This window comes from Macaca fascicularis, chromosome 1 (genome assembly GCF_037993035.2).
Source record: "Macaca fascicularis isolate 582-1 chromosome 1, T2T-MFA8v1.1".
In the NCBI taxonomy this organism is placed as follows: Eukaryota; Metazoa; Chordata; class Mammalia; order Primates; family Cercopithecidae; genus Macaca; species Macaca fascicularis.
The window spans coordinates 110,404,716-110,419,524 of NC_088375.1; the positions used below are offsets into that span (position 1 = coordinate 110,404,716).

Genomic DNA, 14,809 nt, shown 5'->3' on the forward strand with positions numbered 1-14,809 from the left:
AAAAATGTATTAGCAGATCTGGTAGCATTTTAAGGATGGATTGAAAGCAGGGCAATTACTTAATTAGTTTTGGCAAAAGATGACTAGGACAGTGACAAAGCATTGGAAAGTAGAATTGATAAAACTGAGTTATCACTGGAATGTGAGAGAATAGTTAGATTTTGAGGCTTCCAGCTTGGGAGGGTGCCGTTAAGAAAGAATATTGGAAGAGCGTGGCAGGTTGTTTTTTTAAGAGGGAAATAATGATTCAGGTTTTGGAATGTTGATGTTGAGTTGCTAGTAGAATATTTATAAATGTTTTGCAGATACTTGAAAGTCAAGTCTGCTGAAAGCTCAGGAAAAAAAAATTAGTCAGGTCTAGGGATATAGACTTGGGTATTATTTCGTAGTGGGGAAGAGTGAATATGATTTCCCAGGAAGAAAGTATGGTGTTAATAAAGAGAACTTAAGATGAACTTTGGAAATGTCTACATTTAAGACTTGAACAAAGGAAAGGAAGTCTGAAACAGAAGAGGAAGCAAAAATTGGAATACAGCCTCATAGAAGGAGGTAGGAAAAAATAAAATGTAAAGGATAAGATGGACAAGATTGTCAGATTCTGCAGAGAGGTTGAATAAAGTGATGAAGACCCAGGAGAAGGGACTTGAATTGGTATTTAGGAGGACATTAGTAACCTCCTTAAAAATATATGTATGCTGTTCCTGGCAGAACAAAAACCAAACTGAACAGGAAAACAGTAGTTTAGAGTGCAGATTGACGTGGGATTGAGAAATAATTGAAAGGTAAGAGGATAAAGCCAGTGAATATAACATTATTCTTAGTATAAGCTTCCTGCTGAAAAAGAGAGATGAGATGGGTCAAAGTGAGGGAAGATTTACATAGAATTGAGAAAACCTGATCATTTTTATAGGCCTCAGGGGAAAGAGAGAAAGTTGGAATATTTGTCAAGCAAGGTCCTAAAAAGAGACCAGACAGTATGGAATTAAGAAGTCAATTATTGTTCATGGTAAGCCTTTTTTTTGAGACAGGGTCTCTTGCTCTGTCACTCAGGCTGGAGTGCGGTGGTGTGATCTCAGCTCATTGCAACCTCTGCTTCCCAGGCTCAAGTGATCCTCCCACCTCAGCCTCCCGAGTAGCTGGGACTACAGTCATGTGCCACCACACCTGGCTAGTTTTTTTTGTTTGTTTTGTTTTGTTTGTTTGTAAAGACGGAGTTTCGCCCTGTTGTCCAGGCTGGTCTTGAACTCCTGGATTCGAGTGACCCTCCCACTTTGACCTCCCAAAGTGCTGGGATTACAGGCGTGAGCCGCTGTGCCTAGCCCAAGCCTTTTTATTCTTCTTGAGTCCTGAGATAGAGAGGAAGAGGTGGATAGTGACAGAGAAAGTGAAGAAATATGTATTAGAAAAAACTTTCTTATTTTTGAAGGTAACTACGTTTAGGGTGGAAACCTGTGACTGTGGATCAGGTGTGAGCCAGCAGTTGCTTATGGAGAGATGCATATGGCCTGAAGTGTCTTACTTCTTCCTGTGAATAGAAATACTTGTTTTTTCAGAGTTCAATATTAACTTCTATTTCTTTTTCTTGGGCAGGAACTGAAACATTTGATCTTGGAGGCAGCAGATGGCTTTCTGTTTATTGTCTCATGTGAGACAGGCAGGGTGGTGTATGTCTCTGACTCCGTGACTCCTGTTTTGAACCAGCCACAGTCTGAATGGTTTGGCAGCACACTCTATGATCAGGTGCACCCAGATGATGTGGATAAACTTCGTGAGCAGCTTTCCACTTCGGAAAATGCCCTGACAGGTGAGAGTTATGTGTATGGGAAATGAATGAGAAGCCCTTTCTTCTTTTTTTCCTGAGGCTTAAGAGATGTTTTAGCCTTTAAATTGGTTTGTTGACTCTGGCAAGACTTCAAGAATTTTCTCCTTTAATGAATATAAAGGAGTTCTTTTTATCCATATGAGATTATCTACTTTGTGGCTCATCCTTAGAAAATATTTCATTAATGATAGTATTTTACATTTATCTTAATATTAGTGTAAATAGAACAGTAAAAGCCAAACTTACAGTACTTTTTTTTTTTTTTTTTCCATTCTAAGGGAATTACCCATGCTTTTATCTCATTTGTATGGATAATTATCTGGTATTTTTTCTACCTCCTAGTGCTTGGCTTTGTGCTAGGTTCAATGATAACAGCTTTTTATTCTATAGATATGGTCATTGGTCGGTGTACAAGGTGTTTTATGTTGTTGTTTGTATCTGTACTGTTGTTCTTTTTTTCTCCCCTATTTTATTATGTTCAGTCTTTTGGCCAGAGTTTGGCTAGAGGAAACAAGTCATATCTATTCTTGAGCAACTCTAGAAAAAAATTTAAAGTGGAAGCAGATAAAAACTGGTAGTTAAAATGCAAGAAATTTCAATATACTCATATTAGTGTTGTTGATCTTTAGTTTTTCTCCTTTTTTTTCCCCCCAAAAAGAAACAGGGTCTCACTCTCTTGCCTAGGCTGGAGTGCAGTGGTGCATCATAGGTTACTGTAATCTTGAACTCTTCTGGGCTGAAGTGATCTGCCTTCTTACAGCTTCTTGAGTAGCTAGGAGTAGTTCATGTCACCACACTTGGCCAATTTTTAAATTTTTTGTAGAGACAGGTTCTGTCTGTTGCCCAGACTGGTCTCAAACTCCTGGTCTTCAGCATTCCTCCCACCTTGGCTTCTCAAAGTGCTGGGATTACCGGCATGGGCCACTGCACTTGACCAGTTTTCCCCTCCTGTATGTTTTTATGATTTCATTTTTCTAGTTCTTCCTTTTCCCCAAAAGTTGTTCTTCGTTTCTATATAATAAAGAAGACAAACAGATATATATGTTTCTATAACATATAAAATTACTTGGTTTTTTTATTTGTAAAATTTTTTATTTTTGTTTTGTTTTGAGACAAGGTCTTGCTTTATTGCTGAGGCTGGAGTACAGTGACTCTTCACAGGCACAGTCATAGCACACTATAGCCTCAAACTCCTGCGCTCAAGCAGTTCTCCTGCCTCAGCCTCCTGATTAGCTGAGACTACAGAAAATTACTTGTTTTTCAACCACTGACGTTTACTCTGTATGTATGTCTGTATGTGTATACAAATAATCAGGCATGAGAATATAGCCTTGCCTCTTGTTTTCTAATACTACTTTCCACTCCTACTTTTCCTTGCACAATGTTATTTTCAGTGCTGCCTTTGAACTTAAGAGTGAGATTCATTGATGATAATTGAAGTATTTTAGACTTAAAAAAAAAAATCATCTCCTGCTTGGTCAGTTCTAAGCAAGGAGATTAAGGGCATGAATAGGATGCTTACTTATCTTTGCCTTCAGTGTCTCTCCCCCTCTTCCCCACACACAAAAATGCACTCCAGACTGCTCTTCACATCCTCCTTCAGGGCGTATCCTGGATCTAAAGACTGGAACAGTGAAAAAGGAAGGTCAACAGTCTTCCATGAGAATGTGTATGGGCTCAAGGAGATCATTTATTTGCCGAATGAGGTGAGTGTCAAGCTGAGGATTGTGATTTGGTATAGGAAGGATCAAGAGCTGAGAGTTTTATTTCTGTTGGAGTTAAGTTGGATTAGCTCCAGTGGATTAAACTTAACTCTCCCTACCCAGATGGATTGTAACACAGAATAAAGTATTTGGTAAAGGAACTAATGTTTCTGAACTTGCCAGACACTATGATAGGTGCTTTCTGTCATCTTATTTCATCCTCACAATTGCCCTGTAGTGTAAGATTGATGGTTACCGTTTTGCAGATGGAAAAACATATATAAAGAAATGAACTTGGCTGGGTGCGGTGGCTGAAGCCTCTAATCCCAGCACTTTGGTAGGCTGGGGAGGGTGGATCACCTAAGGTCAGGAGTTCGAGACCAGCCTGGCCACCATGGTGAAACCCCGTCCCTACTAAAAAAAAAATACAAAATTCGACGGGTGTGGTGGTGTGCACCTGTAATCCCAGCCACTCGGAGGCTGAGGCAGGACAATTGCTTGAACCCAGGAGGCAGAGGTTGCAGTGAGCCGAGATTGTGCCATTGCACTCCAGCCTAGGCAAAAAGAGTAAAACTGTCTCAAAAAAAAAAAAAAGAGAAAAAGAAATGAATTTCCCACTATTACATAGTGTTTGATACAGGATTTTGTTTTAATTCATAGTTGTCTGACTACAAAACCTGTACTTTTTCCCCATTAAAACACAAGGCAATATCCATTTACTCAGACCATTTCTTCTTTTTGTTTTTGGTTAGAAATTTGAGACTTCCTATGTCTTTCAGTTAGTGTTTAGTGTTTATAAATGATATACTGTATATTTTAGGATTCTGTAGAAAAGATGGTGGTCCTTTCTAAACAGGTACAAAAGACATCTTGGGGTCACAAAATTCAGGTTATATAATGGAAATTGACTACATTGTACTAAAAGGATGGTTGCTAGAAATTATGGGTAGGATATTAAAGGTTTGCTTGGAGAGGCACAAAATTGAACATTATGTGGTTTAGTGATTTATTTTTATTTTTATTTATTTATTTTTTTGAGACAGAGTCTTGCTCTTTTGCCCAGGTTGGAGTGCAGTGGCATGATCTTGGCTCACTACAACCTCTACCTCCTAGGTTCAAGCGATTCTCATGCCTCAGTTTCCTGAGTAGCTGGATTGCAGGCGCATGCCACCACAGCTGGCTAATTTTTGTATTTTTAGTAGAAACAGTGTTTCACCATGTTGGCCAGCCGGCCTCAAACTCTTGACCTCAAGTGATTCGCCTGTCTCGGCCTCCCAAAGTGCTGAGATTACAGGCCTGAACCACTGTGCCCAGCTTGTAACTTAGAGTAGCTTCTAGACTCAGACTGCTGGATTTTGTTTTAATCCATATTCTGTGGATTTGAATTCTAGCTTTGATGCTATCTTCTGAAACCTTGGATGATTACATGACTATATTGTGCTTTGATTTAATCATCTCAATGGCGATAATGTTAATACTGACTTTATAAAGTTGTTATGAAGATTAGATGAATTAATATATGTAAAGATATTTAGAACAGAGCATGACATGTATTAACCCTATGTAACTTTTATTTTTATTTTATAGAATGGGGAGAGGGAAAGTAGCATTGGCAGGAGTATCCCAATATGTGGACATGGCTAATGCAAAGACATAGGCAAGAGTGAGATAATAATGAACTATAGCAATTACATTAAGTTGTGGTTAATGTAGAGCAGGAGTAAGCAAACCACAGCCCTTTGTTTGTAAATAAAGTTTTATTGGAACATAGCCATGCCCATATTTTTACATATTATCTATGGCTACTTTCATGCTATAATGCTAGAGTTGACTAGTTGCAACAGACCTTCTGGCCCATGAAGCTGAAAATACTTACTATCTGGTACTTTACAGAAAAAGCTTACCAACTCTTGTTGTTGAGAATATTTGCATTTGAAGAATATATGGAACATTTTGACTTCAAATTCTAAAAGTTCTAGAAATACTAAACCTGACTTACCTTTATCCTTCATTATTAGAAGCATTACCAATTTTCTATGTCTAATTGTATCCAGAGCCTGTTATTCTGCTATTACTGTGGAAAGTTCTTTGATAGTGCAGCCTGATTGCTTTTAATCTCTTTGTTCTTTGAAACAGGTGTGGCAGTAGCTCTGTGGACCCAGTTTCTGTGAATAGGCTGAGCTTTGTGAGGAACAGATGCAGGTGAGATCCTAAGTGGTGAAAACCAAAGGGATGGCCAAATACCTGTAGAGATCATCACATTTTTACCTATCTTACTGTAGTTGTTCCTTCAGCAGCCCTCACTTTCATCCCTTACCTCCCAGTTACTTTTTTTTCTGGCAATATTTTCCTAAACTTCTAAAACTTCTCTTGAAAATCCTGTTTAAGGAAGTTACTATGCTATTTTACCTGCTTTCCTCCTACTGCATACCTTTTGGTTACTTTACTTTGGCAAGGGTAAAAATGTGGTGGTCATTTTTGGGTGGGAAAGCTGATTATCCTGTTTTGTAAACTCCTAAGAGCCTAAACTTAAAGGTACTAAGCCAGCATTGCCCTTTGAGTTTTACTGGGTAGATTTTTTTTTTTCTAATTCCTGTAACTCTTCTAGGAATGGACTTGGCTCTGTAAAGGATGGGGAACCTCACTTCGTGGTGGTCCACTGCACAGGCTACATCAAGGCCTGGCCCCCAGCAGGTAAGAAAGTGAAACAGTAGATATTTCCCCTTAGAGCCGTTGGTTTCTCACAGAGTCCATGAAAACTAATATTTATTATATACCTGGTATATGAAATGTACTTTTGTATAATATGAAAGAAAATAGGAAAGTAAAATACACAATCTTTCCCTTCCGTTATTGAGCTTTTATTCCAGTTGAGGAGATAGATAATTCAGGCTGGAAAATGATTCAGTGTTGGCTATGTCACAGAATGTGGTCTTTAAATGCACAAATTTATACTGAACGTATGTGTTCTAAGCATTTCTTGCAAAGAAGCATAGACATTGAATGCAGTTAATTTGAGAAAGCTTTCTAAACTAGGAACAAGACTTTGAGGGAAAAGGGGGAAATGCCTTTATTGTAATAACTTATTGAGGATATTCTCTGCAAAGGCTTTAAATCAAGCTTTGAGCAGATTGGCTTTACTAGAACTTGAGGTCAAACACGGAATGTGAGAAAGGTGATTGGGTTGCAGGGATCAACGTTTTAAGTTGGCTTGTCAGAGTTTCCAAATCTTAGCAACTTTATTACTTCCCTGCCGCATGGATATTATTGGAAAGTAGGGATTTGGGGGAGACAGAAACTAAGAGAAAAGAGAAGCAAGGTGATGTGTTTCAGAAAGAGGTTAAACTTTGGATGTGGAAAAACCTGGGTATGATTCCTGTCATTGTTATTTATTAGTGGCATTGCCTAGGGTAAGTTGCTTGACCTTTATAAAGCTCAGTTTTCTCATCTGTAATTTGGAGTTAGTACATCCTGTATAGGGGTTTTGTGAGGATTAGATTTAATTTAAGGAAAGCATCCAGCCCAGTGCCTGGCATGTGGCAGGTACCCAATAAAAGTAGTTAATGTAATTAAAAAAAATTTCACTGAAGTAGTAATGACATTTGAATTACTTAGTCTATATACTACATAATCCATACATTTAAAGTATGTTATCTTTTGTACCTCTGTGTAGCATCAAGGAGTACTATTTTTCTGGATAAAAAGAAACTGTGCAAACAATAGGGGAGAAATGCAGTCTTCTTCCTTTTCTCTGTAAAACATTGGTTTCTCTCTTTTCCAAGGGACATGAATAACTATTGATGGTTGGTATAACTTCATTTTGGGTTGCTTGCTAACTTTAAAAGTCACAGATTAGGCAAAGCATACATTTTCTGCCTATAACATGGTCATAGAATGGATGTCTTCATATATGCCTTATTTGGCCAGCATAGTTTTTTAGAATACTCTGGGTAGGACTTGTATTTCCAGTTTACTATAATTAACATGGGTAAAAGGTAGGAATCAATATATATGTAAATACTTAAAACAATGACTGGCATATATGGTAAATTTTACGTAATTGTTTATTTTTATTCTTATTTATCATTCTCTATTGCTTTATGCTTAGCCTCTTCATAACTGGATGTATTTTGTTTTGTTTTGCTTTTTGTTTTTTTTTTTTGAGAGGGAGTCTCACTCTGTCTGTCACCCAGACTGGAGTGCAGTGGCGCAATCTCGGTTCTCTGCAGCCTCTACCTCCTGGGTTCAAGTGATTCTCTCACCTCAGCCTCCCAAGTAGCTGAGATTACAGGCGCATGCCACCACGCCTGGCTAATTTTTGTATTTTTAGTAGAGATGGGGTTTCACCGTGTTGGTCAGGCTGGCCTCAAGCTCCTGTCCTCAAGTGATCTGCCCACCTCGGCTTCCCAAATTGTTGGGATTACAGGCGTGAGCCACGGTACCTGGCCCATAAATAGGTCTATTTTGAATCTTTACTTGTCTGAGTTTTGAAGGCATTTGAGTTGGAGGTCCCTGTTAAACCTTTTAACCTCACCTTTCTGAAGGTGTTTCCCTCCCAGATGATGACCCAGAGGCTGGCCAGGGAAGCAAGTTTTGCCTAGTGGCCATTGGCAGATTGCAGGCAAGTATAAATTTTCCACATGTATATCCCCTTTCAATTAGAAAAAATCTTCAGGACTCATTCCTGTTAATTTTCTTTTACTTTCTGAATACAAATGAAGAATTCCACAAAACTGTAAAAATTTGAAGGAATATGGCATTTATAGTGACCATTGCTATTCTTGGACTTAAGTAGAAGTTGAAAAGCATGAGAGGAGGGAGATCTTTTTCCCCTTGTCTTAATTTTAGCTTTACTATGCTTAATTTTCAATTGCCAGTTAATCTCCTTTCCCCCTGTACAAAAGAAGAAAGATCCTTTTCATTTTATCATTACCTGACTAACATTAGAAAAGTGGAATTATTTTGATTTTTTTTCATAAGTATAGATAAGTTTCTTGGTTACTTGTACCATATCAGCCTGAGTAATGAGCTCAGCCTAGCTAGATGAAAGTATGTGGATTTTGGGTTGAATAAACTTTATTCTTACTTTACTAACTTGGTAAAGTGTAAATGTTTGGGAGTAGAGCTAGACCTTATGCCTTGTCTGATTGTGATTGTCATTTTTTTTCCTTTTTGGATAAAATGTGAACGTTTAGAAAGTCCTAAAACGGAATCTTATGTGTATGCAAAAGACCATGAGGAGATAGGAAATACATCTGTAAAAACTGGTGTCATTTTACCTCATTTTTATCTCTTCACTCTCAGGTAACTAGTTCTCCCAATTGTACAGACATGAGTAATGTTTGTCAACCAACAGAGTTCATCTCCCGACACAACATTGAGGGAATCTTCACTTTTGTGGATCACCGCTGTGTGGCTACTGTTGGCTACCAACCGCAGGTGAGGAGCTGGAGCTATTACATCACTAATACCTAGGCCTCCATTTTCCTTTGGCTGTTTTGAGATTATGTAATCATGTAGTTCCTAAGATAGCCAAAACATACCAACCTCAGTTGAGAAAAAGAGATCATCATATTCTGTTAGTACCTAACATTATTTTCAGCTTCCTATTAGGACTGTCATCTCATGTAGAGAAATACGGCTTGTCAAACCAGGTGGGAGCAGCAGGTACAAATATGTATTTATTTTTTGTTATTCATATTAATACAGATAATGATTCAAAGGTACTCATATTAATTAGTTACACCAGTATAGCCACATTTAGATAATTCACGTAATTACCTAAATGAATAATGGCCCATAAAACATGCAGATTTAGCACCAGTTATTATAATTTACTCATGCAACAGACCAGTTAGCCATCTCTGAATTGACTCATCATATAAACTTTTAAAAGGGTTGTGGGAAGGAAAGACTTCTGGCTGTGGCTATGTGAAAGAGGTTGGTGAAAAAGAGGTCTTGAAAACAAAGAACAAAGAGAATGTACACTACCTGATTCAACACTAACTATAAAGCTATTACCAAGACAGTGTGGTGTTGGTGTAAGGATAGATACATAGATCAATAGATCAGAATAAGGTCTATTCTTATACTTGTCAACTAATTTTCAGCAAAGGTGCCAAGACAATTCAATGGATAAAATAAATATTTCTAACAAATGGAACAATTCGATATCTGTATGCAAAAAAAAATAAACCACACCCAAAAATAAAAACACATAGATCTTATCTTATACAATTTACAAAATCAGCTCAAAGGCCTAAATGTGTAAGAGCTAAAGTTACAAATAAACTCCTAGGAGAAAATCTCTGTGATTTTGAGTTAAGCAACAGATTTCTTACATGACACTAAAAGCATGATTCACAGAAGAAAAAAAATGATAAATTGGATTTAATTGTAATTAAAGTTTGCCGTCTTTAAAGGATATTATTAAGAAAATGAAAAAAACCAGACATAAATGGAGAGAAAATAGTTACAAATCATATATCTGAAAGAGGCTTTGTACCAGGAATATATAAATAACTCATTAAGACAAACAGCTGGTAAAAAAGGGCACAAGACTTGACATTTGACCAAAGAATAAATATGCATTTATGCACATGAAAAGATGCTCAACATCTTTTTACCCTTAGGAAACTGCAAATTAAAATCACAATGAGATACCCACTAGAATGGCTATAATCAAAAAGTATTGTTGAAAATGTGTAGAAGCTGGAAGGAACCCTCATACATTGCTGATAGACTTGTAAAATGGTATAGCTACTTTGCAAAAGCATTTTGGCAATTTCCTACAAAGTTAAACATACTCTTATCCTATAACCTAGCAATTTCATTCCTAAGTATCTACCTAAGAGAAATGAAAACATGTTCACACATAGATTTGTACATAGTTGTACACAGTTCATATCTGTATTATTCATAATAGCCAAAAAATGGAAACTATTTAAACGTCCATTAACATTTTGTAAATGAATACACAACTGTGTTGTATCCATGTTAGAATACTACTGAGCATAAAAAGGAATAAACTACTGATAATGCAACCATGTAGATGAACTTCAAAAATACCATGCTCAGTGAAAGAAGTTAGACCCAAAAGACCACATACTGTTTTGTTTTATTTATATGAAATTTGTAGAAATAGCAGAACTAGAGAGGCAGAAAGCAGATTTGTGGTTGGCTGGGGAGGGGAGTGGGAACAGAGAGTGACTGCAGATAGTCCAAGGGAACTTTTTGAGGCAGTGAACGTGTTCTAAAACTGGATTGTGGTAATCATTGCACAATTGTATAAATTTAGTAGAAGTCATCAAATCATACACTTAGAAAGGCTGAATTATGAATATAAATTATACCTAAAATTTATAATCTCATTAAAATAAATATATAATATTCTGAAAAAGAAAAATGTTTTAGAAGCCAGCTCCTTAACAGATTCTGTCTTCTTTTAGCATATTTCATCTTTTGTTTATTGTCTTATTTTTCCCTCCATGCTTAACTATAATCTTAGGATCAAAACAGAAGAAATAAAATCCAGGTCCCCAGCTGATGGGCCAGGCCAGTTAGATGGCCATAAAAGTATATGTCTTGGCTGGGTATGGTGGCTCACACCTGTAATCCCAGCACTTTGGGAGGCCGAGGCAGGTGGATCACTTGAGGTCAGGAGTTTGAGACCAGCCTGACCAACATGGTGAAACCCTGTCTCTACTAAACAAAAATACAAAATTAGCCAGGTGTGATAGCACATGTCTGTAATCCCAGTTACTTGGGAGGTTGAGGCAGGAGAATTGCTTGAACCCAGGAGGCGGAGGTTATAGTGAGCCAAGATCGCGCCATTGTACTCCAGCCTGGGCAACAAGAGCAAAACTCCATCTTAAAAAAAAAGTATATATCATACTTTTCTTTCTCTCTTCTAGGAACTCTTAGGAAAGAATATTGTGGAATTCTGTCATCCTGAAGACCAGCAGCTTCTAAGAGACAGCTTCCAACAGGTAACTTTTTTCCTGGTTTGGTTCCGAATAAATATGTATCATATTCACTCCATAAATATTGACTACTGATTAACTGAACACTGTGGCAAGCACTACAGTTTTATGTTCTTTAGTACTTAATCTGCATTTTTAAGAAATAGAAAAGGATTAGGCCGGGCGCGGTGGCTCAAGCCTGTAATCCTAGCACTTTGGGAGGCCGAGACGGGCGGATCACGAGGTCAGGAGATCAAGACCATCCTGGCTAACACGGTGAAACCCCGTCTCTACTAAAAATACAAAAAATTAGCCGGGCGAGGTGGCGGGCGCCTGTAGTCCCAGCTACACGGGAGGCTGAGGCAGGAGAATGGCGTAAACCCGGGAGGCGGAGCTTGCAGTGAGCTGAGATCCGGCCACTGCACTCCAGCCCGGGCGACAGAGCGAGACTCCGTCTCAACAAAAAAAAAAAAAAAAAAAAAGAAAAGGATTAATACTTTGAAATTATGGATAATCCCCAAGGTATTTCTGTTTGGCTTTGGCTATTTACTGTCTTGTATTCAATTAACTGTATCCAAGGAGCTGTCTTTAAGGTATTTAAACTATTGGGCCAAGCATGGTGGCTCATGCACCCAATCTCTGTAGATGCTGTGAAAATAGATGTTCTCATCTGGGCGCCGTGGCTCACACCTATAATCCCAGCTCTCTGGGAGGCTGAAGCAGGTGGATCACTTGAGGCCAGGAGTTCAAGACCAGCCCGGCCAACACAGTGAAACCCCATCTCTAGTAAAAATACAAAAAATTAGCCTGGTATGGTGGTGCATGCCTGTAATCCCAGGTACTCGGGAGGCTGAGGCACAAGAATCACTTGAACCAGGGAGGCAGAAGTTGCAGTGAGCTGAGATCATACCACTGTACTCCAGCCTGGATGGCAGAGCTAGACTCTGTCTCAAAAAAAAAAAAAAAGAAAAAAAAAGAAAACGGTATACTTCACTAAGCTTGTAGTAGAAAAATTCATTTTATACAGTTAATTTTTTTTTTTAGGAGTCTAGCTCTGTCGCCAGGGTGGAGTGTAGTGTGTGATCTCGGCTCATTGTAACCTCTGCCTCCCGAGTTCAAGCGATTCTCCTGTCTCAGCCTCCCAAGTAGCTGGAATTACAGGCATGCGCTGCCACGCCCAGCTAATTTTTGTATTTTTAGTAGAGACAGGGTTTCAACATGTTGGCCAGGATGGTCTCAATCTCCTGACCTTGTGATCCACCCGCCTCAGCTTCCCAAAGTGCTGGGATTACAGGCATGAGCCATTGCACCCAGCCTAGACGGTTCTTTTATGGATCAGTGAGAGTTGTAATGAATTATATAAGCTGACTGTTAATTGTCATTCTCAGGCTTCAGCTTCTGAAAATATCTGGTGAATTTTATAGACGGCTTTCGATAACGGTTTTTACTTTGTATTAGACAAGTTAATTAACCTCTTTAAGTCTCAGTAGTGTCCTTACTGATACAATGAATATATTAATAGTACCTTAATTCAGATGGTTGTTGGGAAGATTAAATAAGGTAATGAATATAAAACACATCACCCAGTATTTGATACATAGTATTACAAAATAGGTGGTTGGCTTCTAATACTGGTTTTTTATTTTTTATTTTTTAATTTTTAGGAATATAGAGTTAAAAGATTATTTTCTATTCCATGAGACTAGTATGTAAAATAACCTAAAATTGGCTGGGCATGGTCACTCACGCCTGTAATCCCAGCACTTTGGGAGGCTGAGGCAGGTGATCACTTGAAGCCAGGAGTTTGAACCAGCCTGGCCAACATCTTGAAACCCTGTCTCTATTAAAAATACAAAAATTAGGCCGGGCGCGGTGGCTCAAGCCTGTAATCCCAGCACTTTGGGAGGCCGAGACAGGCGGATCACGAGGTCAGGAGATCGAGACCATCCTGGCTAACACAGTGAAACCCCGTCTCTACTAAAAAAAAAAAAATACAAAAAACTAGCCGGGCGAGGTGGCGGGCGCCTGTAGTTCCAGCTACTCGGGAGGCTGAGGCAGGAGAATGGCGTGAACCCGGGAGGCGGAGCTTGCAGTGAGCTGAGATCCGGCCACTGCACTCCAGCCTGGGTGACAGAGCGAGACTCCGTCTCAAAAAAAAAAAAAAAAAAAAAAAATTAGCCAGGTATGGTGGCTCATGCCTGTAGTCCCAACTACTTGGGAGGCTGAGGCACGAGAATTGCTTGAACCCAGGAGGCAGAGGTTGCAGTGACCCAAGATTGCCCCACTACACTTCAGCCTGGGTGATAAAGCAAGACTGTCTAAAAATAAAATAAAATAAAAAATAGAATAACTTAAATTACTTTTAAAAAGCAAAACAAGACTAAAGCCAACTTAATTTTATTTATGGAAGCCTCTGTAGATACTGTGAAAACAGATGTTGTCTGGGCGCTGTGGCTCATGCCTATAATCCCAGCACTTTGGGAGGCCAAGGCAGGCAGATCATTTGAGGTCAGGAGTTTGAGACCAGCCTGGCCAACATGGTGAAAACCCATCTCTACTAAAAATACAAAAATTAGCTGGGTGTGGTGGGGCACACCTGTAGTCCCCAGCTACTCAGGAGGCTAAGGCAGGAGAATCACTTGAACCCGGGAGGCGGAGGTTGCAGTGAGCCAAGATTGCACCACTGCACTCCAGCCTGGGCAGTAGAGTGAGACTCCATCTCAAAGAAAAAAAGAAAAAAAAGAAAAAAAATGAAAACAGATGTTCTCAGATTTCAGGGGAAAAAATAGGACTGAAGAGCAACATGTAAGCTATATTCAGTGTCATTAAACTTACCAAATTTCTGGTATAGACTTGTAAAGGTAGCTCAGAGTATTTTTAATGGATTTCCCAAGGGAAGTAGGGAAACAGTCTTTTCCTTCCTGGAAATAAGTATTATTCCTTTTTGACTAGAATAGTAATAGGTTGGTGGAAAAGAAATTGTGGTTTTTGCCATTTTTTTTTTAATGGCAAAAATGCAATGACTTTTGCACCAACCTAATAAGAAAGCTTGAGTCTCTGGCCGGGCTCAGTGGCTCAAGCCTATAATCCCAGCACTTTGGGAGGCCAAGGCAGGCGGATCACGAGGTCAGGAAATTGAGACCACCCTGGCCAACATGGTGAAACCCTGTCTCTACTGAAAATACAAAAATTAACTGCGCATGGTGGCACGTGCCTGTAATCTCAGCTACTCGAGAGGCTGAGGCAGGAGAATTGCTTGAACCAGTGAGTCGGAGGTTGTAGTGAGCTGAGATTGCGCCACTGCACTCCAGCCTGGTGACAGA

General features: G+C 39.0%; 1 protein-coding gene across 14 annotated transcripts in view; it reads left to right on the forward strand.

Annotated features, from left to right (window-relative positions):
• Positions 1-14,809, forward strand: part of ARNT (aryl hydrocarbon receptor nuclear translocator) — a 66,340-nt gene that overhangs the window by 36,885 nt on the left and 14,646 nt on the right. For 8 of the 14 annotated variants that reach the window (XM_005541964.4, XM_073996336.1, XM_005541966.4 and 5 more), the window contains 7 exons: positions 1,591-1,804; positions 3,426-3,528; positions 5,662-5,727; positions 6,134-6,219; positions 8,070-8,146; positions 8,830-8,964; positions 11,439-11,513. In XM_005541964.4, coding sequence (XP_005542021.3) covers positions 1,591-1,804; positions 3,426-3,528; positions 5,662-5,727; positions 6,134-6,219; positions 8,070-8,146; positions 8,830-8,964; positions 11,439-11,513 — 756 coding nt within the window. Of the gene's footprint in view, positions 1-1,590; positions 1,805-3,401; positions 3,529-5,661; positions 5,728-6,133; positions 6,220-8,069; positions 8,147-8,829; positions 8,965-11,438; positions 11,514-14,809 lie in introns of all 14 variants that reach the window. The other 6 variants (XM_005541962.4, XM_005541963.4, XM_005541965.4 and 3 more) reach the window with 1 other exon arrangement.